Raw genomic sequence first — 7,310 nt, forward strand, 5'->3', positions numbered from 1 at the left:
CATACAGTAACCTCATTGCAATCGGATGCGGATAACAAGTCAGAGAGGTTAAGTTCAAGGGCCAACGAAAAGCTTCATTGCACGAGTCTAGCCCTATCGATAAGGCCTTCAATGACGATCACAAAGACTCCCATTGGCATGCCACCTACTCCCACCTTAAATGAGAGGGAAGCTACCTACACTGTAAGCGCTGAATTGACATGCCATTGGCATAGCCCATCGGATAATCGGTTTTCCTTTTATTACTACACCTACTAATATAAAAATAATTGTTAATTTAAAATGCATCATTTCTGTTTTAAAATATTTATTACTACTATAAAAATAATTACTAGCCCAGGGACATTTGTAAAACTACTATTTATACTAATATATAGTAAATACATCACTGGTATTTTAAAATAATGATACATGGACGTATTTCAACTGAATGTTACAGATCCTCGCCACTTCCGAAAATATCCATATATTTGTTGAAAAATATAAGAAATTATAAAGTAATAAAATAAAAACAAGATAATGAAGGCTCAAAACATAAAAGGAAAGAAAATGGTCTGCAATTTTTAGCAAGTTAGGAAAGATAGAAAAAGAATATAGCCAACTTAATAAAATGAAGAACAATTATTTTGAAAACATAGAAAATATAAAGTAAAAGATGATGGGGAGAAAGAAACCAAGACAATCGGGTGGGACTAAACAAGATCTGTTTAGGCAGAGGGTCATCGGCTTGTTTAAGTAGGAGTTTGGATTTTTCAACAGGTTTGCTCTTTGGGCTCTTGGGATACGCACGAGGTCCCATGGGCTATCTAGGCTTGCTACTCGGCTGGTCAAGCAGGCACCACAAGGGTTTTAGCCCAAAGGTTCCTGGAGTGATGACTTATAAATGCTAGATGACACCCCACACGTTGCTATGGTAATCGGTTGAAATAGATTAATTTCAATGAGATTTGATTGTGCGAGATATAAATATTTAGATTAATAACACGTGAACTAAAATTAAAAATTCATATGACTTATATAATTTATTATGTATAGTTATAATATATATATATATATATATATATTAATATAAGTACAGTAGAATAAAAAATATTTTCCCATGCACAGTTGCATGTAGTGGTGTGTATTTTCCCATGCATTGTTGCATGTTGAGGTGCACCTTATCCCATCAATACTTATATGGTGATGTGGCATGATTGCATGATGAGATAAAAAATTTAGTGGAATCACTCTCTTAGGTATATAGGATACGCATAAAATTCTAATAACAACTATGCAGTACAATTTTTTAGAGGGTAAAGGAAATTATAACATATATTTTCAATTGTTTTTGCTCTCAGGATAAATATTTACCCGACTTTCTGCTAAATTTGGGAAAAATTATCTTGGCCTTTAGGGTTCTTTGTGAAATCCCAACATTCTTCCACTTTATACGTGTGGCCAAAATATGTCCATGTACCATGCACGTAAACTTCCCATGCAAATTGCGAAGACAAAGAAAAAACATGCAAGTAAACGTGCCATGTAAATTGTGGTTGAATGGTTAGGAGGACAATGGTATCCCCAACTCACCATAGTTCAAGCCCTAGACTTAACATTGGTGCTCACACTTTTCTGGGTTTTTTCTCCCGGTGGATTATAAACTCAAATCACTCAAGAGAGAGGGTTGCTCAACTATCTTCTCGGAAACAAACGGAGCAGCCACCGGACAAAGTCGATGCGGGGTGGCTATTTATAACCACAACCTTCCCTGATGAGAAATGATCATTTTGGACACTCAGTCCAGGCATTGGCCAACCGACACGTTCTCAACGATTGGATTTTTGGAGCAACTGTAACATTACTTGAGGAACAAGTAATGCTAACTCTTCGACATATATATGATGAGACGACGGATGATGCTGGTGCCAAGGAATTGAATAAAGGAGCAGCGTATTGTGGGACTGCAACGACCATTGCATGCTCTCCAGCAACAGGATGTAGCAGAGCTTGCCAGATTGTATAATTAATAAGAGGGCCAGCATGTTACTACCCATACATCTCTTGTGCAATTCTTGTGCGCATGTTTACTAGTTGCGCGCATGATATTATATCTTGAGTCGTAAAAATATGTGATATCTTGTGCGTGCCAAAAAACTTTGGTTACTGGTAAACAGCGTGCTCTCCTCCTCGGCGACATGGGTTATGCCTAGGAACTTTGATTGGTTCTGAGTACCTAGGACTGATTACAAACATGGGTTATGGTTCTGATTACCGGAAACTTTGGTTACCGCCCCATAAGTGTGTGTTCCATTTACCACCATAAGTCTGCTTAACGTCTTTTAAAATTATGAATATAACTTCTCATGGTACGCATAAAAAATAGAGTTATACCATTAACTAGAAGAGGTACGATGCTATATACTGATATAATATTTGGAAACTTTCTTTCTCAATTAAATTGTAGTATCAGAGGTAAATATAGAGACAATCAATTGAAAATTGAAAGCTTTCTCATAGAACAAAATGTTTCATCACACTACTTTTTAGTAGAAAAGGCAAACCAGCAATCAAACATCCTAAGTCATCCACCCAACATCTCATTGTCCATATTTGTGCCTTTTTTCATGGACCCACACCGATTCAAGGCCCTCCCAACACCTGCCTTTAGTTTTTTAGGGGTCTAAACGCGGCTTTATTAATCAACAATGTTCATGAGTATACAACTAATAAGGTAAAGCCGTAAGCGAGAAATTTCGGCCTACTCCTAGAAATGATGCAACTTTAGCTAGAGCGTGAGCCTCGACAGGAAAGTGCCACTTTTCATCGACAAAAGAGACTTGATTGATAGACGTGCGTCGAGGAGAGAACTCCTGAATAATTGCTGCAAATTTTTAACAGCCCCCCAATGATATGCGTACAATAACCTCCTTGCAATCGGATGAGGACAACATATCAGTGAGGTTAAGTTCAAGGGCCAAAGAAAGAGCTTCATTGCATGTATGAGTTTCAAGTCTAGCCCTATCAGTGAGGCCTTCAATGACGATCACATAGCCTCCCATTGGCATGCCACCTACTCCCACCTTAAATGAGAGGGAAGCTACCTACACTGTAAGCACTGAATTGACATACCATTGGCATAGCCCATCGGATAATTTATTTTCCTTTTATTAGTACACTTACTAATATAAAAAAATTGTTCTTTTAAAATACATCAGAGTTGGGCGTTTCGATGCCAAGGCTCATCTACACCCGGTTAGAAAAAAATCGTCAAAATTTAAAAAAAAACAAAAATCAGGCCAAAACATCACATGAATAGTAATCTTTTTTAGAGACGCCCAATTTTTCTTTTTTGCTGAGAGCTCCTCAGATGTCCAAATGATTTGAAAATCGGAGCAGACCTCACGCATCAAATTGTCTACCGCACAAAAATTGGATTTTTTTTTGAATTTTCTAGTATTTGTTTTGATTTCTTTTCATCAGCGCGGGTGCAGATGAGCTCCGGTGTGGAGATGGATTTTCCAATACATCATTGCTATTTTAAAATTATTTTTAGTAATATAAAAGTAATTAGTAGCCCAGGGACATTTGTAAAACTACTACTTATACTATACTATAGTAAATACATCATTGGTATTTTAAAATAATGGTACATGGACGTACTTCAATTGAATGTTACAGATCCTCGCCACTTCCGAAAATATGTAGGTATTTGTTGAAAAAGATAAGAAAGTATAAAGTAATAAAATAAAAGAAGATAATGAAGGCTCAAAACATAAAAGGAAATAAAATGATCTACAATTTTTAGTAAGTTGTGAAAGATATAAAAAGAATATGGCAAACTAAATAAAATGAAGAAGAATTATTTTAAAAACATAGAAAATAGAAAGTAAAAAATGATGGGGATGAAAGAAACCAACACAATCGGGTGGGACTAAACATGATCGGTTTAGGCAGAGGGTCGTCGGCTAGTTTAAGCAGGAATTTGGATTTTCAGCAGGTTTGCTCTTCGGGCTCTTGGGATAGGCATGAGGTCCCATGGGCTATATAGGCGTGCAACTTGGTTGGTTAAGTAGGCACCACAAGGGTTTTAGCCCGAAGGTTCCTCGAGTGATGTCTTATAAATGCTAGATGACACCCCACGCGTTGCTGCGGTAATCGGTTGGAATACATGAATTTCAATGACATTTGATTGTGGGAGATACAAATATTTAGATTAATAACACATGAACCAAAATTAAACATACATATGACTTATTTTATTTGATTATGTATAATTATAAAATATATATTAATATAAGTACAATAGAATAAAAAAATCCATGCTTGGTTGCATGTAGTGTTGTGTCTTTTCAGCACTTGTTTTGCAGCACTTGTTTGTGGCGGGGGCAGCCACCGCCACCATGGGATAGAAAAGGAAACAAAAGTTGGCGGTGGCCATGGCCGGCCGGCATAGCCTGTCATCTGTGAGGGAGGGCGATCATCTACAGAGGAAGAGGGGAGAGAGCGCAGCTCACCGTGCACATGAGGTGCATTGGTGCACGAGCAGAAGAATGAGTGGAGCCTGTTTGCCCCTGAAGAGATAAGGTAAGTTAAAGGGAGGCAGTCATTCGGTGGTGGACAAGGGCTAGCTTCTTGAATATTTATGCCCTATTGCAACACACGGGCTATTATCTAGCAATAAAAGAGGCCAGCTTCTTGAGATAACTTGTTTTTATCATCGCCGAACCGGAAGCTTCGAGCAGACTCCCTCAACAAGAGCACGCCTAACCTAGTCGAAGGTTTGATCATGATTTTCATCATCAAACCATGGATACTCATTATTTGGAACCAACACTATCAAGAACCACTCCACTAGATGGAGCCTTCTTGCTAGCCAAGATCTATCCACCGAGAGAACGAAAGGCCCGCCCTCATCGCAAGAGTAAAATGCCGGAAGTAGGTTCCTGACATCGCTGCCCCACCTTCAAACACTGTCACACCATCTTTGATCCCCGTCGCAGGAACGGTGGTTGGAGTGGGAGAGGTGCGTTCGACGTGGGAATCAGTGCTCGAATTTTCTCATCCATACCAAGATGTGCGCGAGCACCGCCATCCTTTGTCCTGAATGTTCCAACCATATCAATATGTACAAGGGCCACCTCTATCGGACGAACGTTGTCTTCCCGCATGAGACTTGACATCAGAGATCAATCCGTGCTGCAGGGGACAACCAACACGAGGTACCACTGTTGGCCGAAGCTTTCAACAGCATCCTCCTGTTGCGACAAGGGGAGTGAGGGAGGAGGATTTGGGCGGCACCCCCCCCCCCCCCCCCCCCCCGGCCCTTGGGACGATATGAGTGAATGTTGTATATTTTCAGCTGAGCAAATAAGGTAGGTGTTAGTTTCTTTTTCAGAAGTTCAGTAGTTTCAGACATGTTCAGTTATCGTTTTCCTTCAGTCAAAGTTATTTGCTTTCTGTTAGTGCACGAGGGCACGATTGCTGTGTGCTCCATGCGAGTAGGGAGTAAGCTAGCAGCACGACTCCGCCCGTGGGATGGCGCGGGCACGACGGGGTTGTTGCGAGTCTTACGGCAACACGATTGAATCACTGAATAAAAGGATCAAGAAACCGAAAAGCAGCTGATTAAGCGCTGCACAAAACTTGTCTCTGTATTCTGCCTGTGTGTGTTCAGAGAGGGAGAGAGAGAGCAACCTCCAGAGCACGGTTGGGAGGTGCTCCGGCGAGCATCTCTGGCCAACAGTGAACTGGTCTTGTCCCTCATGTGTCTCAACCTCCTACCCTCCACCTCGCCTTCCTTGGTGGTGCCACCGTCGGAGGGTAGGTCCCTGGCCTATGCCAGAGCGGCTGCTAGCTAGATAGAGAGAGGCTTGAATGGATAGGAACCATGAGAATGTATGACAAAAAACATTTCCTTTTTTCAGAAAAAAAAACATTTCTTTTTTCTTTTGTTTTTGTGGTGCTTTACGATGGCGCAGACAAGCTAGAAAATTTGTTTCTGTGCTGCTTTAATGTGGTGCCGACAAGCTGTATAGTGTTGACTCCTTTGGTCTATACAAGACGAAAGAGGAAGATTTTTCCAATCAAGCTTGCCACTAATTCGTTTTTTCTCAGGCTGAATTTCCCAAGGTGCCCCTGTTGACAGGAGAGCATAAGTTGACCAGTACACCAGAGCGCGTCTACACGACGAGTCTCCAAGACCAAGAATGTATGGCCTAGCAATCGTCGGTGTAGTAGCGTAGTAGCACCGATGTGATCCCTATAAAACAATGCATGCACTAAGTGAAAATAATCGGACGGGAAGGAATCATGGCGCGTTCTACTTCTCCTTCTCCTTGCTTGCTATGCAGAGTTGCGATCCTTGCTCTCATATGCTGCTCCTTGTCATGCTTGGCTGCGTCTGGAGGTAATTAATTCATTCACTAAACCTCTCGCAGCTCCATCAGCCAGTAATTAATCCCACACGTACGGCGGCATCACGGATGCATCTTCTAGGTTATTTGTATCTGGGGTGATGATTGATGCTTCATCGTCATGCAGATGCTCTTGATGGATACCGTAGGCCAAGGCGTCCTCCCGCGCCGAAGCCCCTGCAACCTCACACTCCTCACACTCCAACTCCACCAGTTCCATCTCGGCCACCGCCGACGCCGGTGCCTGGGAGGCCGATGACTCCAGCTCCCACACCATGTCCTGTGGTCCTTGTTCCTCCGCCGCCACCTCCAACGCCCCTGCCCAAATACCCGGTGACTCCAACTCCAGTAGTGATTCCTTCGGTCCCTATTTGTCCGCCACCACCACCGCCGCCGGTGCAGGAGACGCCGGCACTTGCGCCGCACCGCAAGACTCTAGAGCACGCTACTAAGAACGTGCTTAATTAAGCAATGGAAGTACGAAACACTGCCACTCTGTAAAAGGAATAAAAGAAAATTGGTGTAATGGACGTTGTATTGCATGAGCCTCATGGGCATATATATAAGAGTACATGAACTTCTTGTAGTTCAAGACAATGTAGAAGGAATAGAGAGAGAATTGGTGTAATGAATGTTGTATAGCTTGAGCCTCGTGGGCATATATATATGAGTACATGAACTTCTTGTACTACAAGACAAGCTTGAAGAAATCCTCGTCTATCCTATACTTTCTAAACAATCACGATACTCAACATCCTTTGCAGTCACAACTGTAACGACGCGGACAATGAGACTGGAAAAGAATCGGATGGTAAGCAGACAGACATACCCCAACAGTCGTAACGGTCGATGCATCGCGGAAGTCGTGGCTAGAGGGGAACCGACGAGGTTGCTCAAGCAAGCCGTTAACCTTTT

The 7,310-nt window shown here is 41.9% G+C and overlaps 1 protein-coding gene across 1 annotated transcript; it reads left to right on the forward strand.

Moving 5' to 3' along the window:
• The first annotated feature begins 6,182 nt into the window (after positions 1-6,182).
• LOC123057490 (leucine-rich repeat extensin-like protein 3) lies at positions 6,183-7,083 on the forward strand. The gene is made up of 2 exons (XM_044480446.1): positions 6,183-6,388; positions 6,523-7,083. Exons 1-2 carry the CDS (start codon positions 6,292-6,294, stop codon positions 6,861-6,863), a joined length of 438 nt encoding a protein of 145 aa, XP_044336381.1. The 5' UTR covers positions 6,183-6,291; the 3' UTR covers positions 6,864-7,083.
• The last annotated feature ends 227 nt before the right edge of the window (positions 7,084-7,310 follow it).

Source organism: Triticum aestivum, chromosome 3A, assembly GCF_018294505.1.
Source record: "Triticum aestivum cultivar Chinese Spring chromosome 3A, IWGSC CS RefSeq v2.1, whole genome shotgun sequence".
Classification (NCBI taxonomy): domain Eukaryota; kingdom Viridiplantae; phylum Streptophyta; class Magnoliopsida; order Poales; family Poaceae; genus Triticum; species Triticum aestivum.

Coding starts and splice junctions, on each gene's coding strand:
- LOC123057490 (XM_044480446.1), top strand. CDS start 6,292: ATGGCGCGTTCTACTTCTCCTTCTCCTTGCTTGCTATGCAGAGTTGCG. Junction 6,389..6,522: donor ATGCTTGGCTGCGTCTGGAG/GTAATTAATTCA, acceptor ATCGTCATGCAG/ATGCTCTTGATGGATACCGT.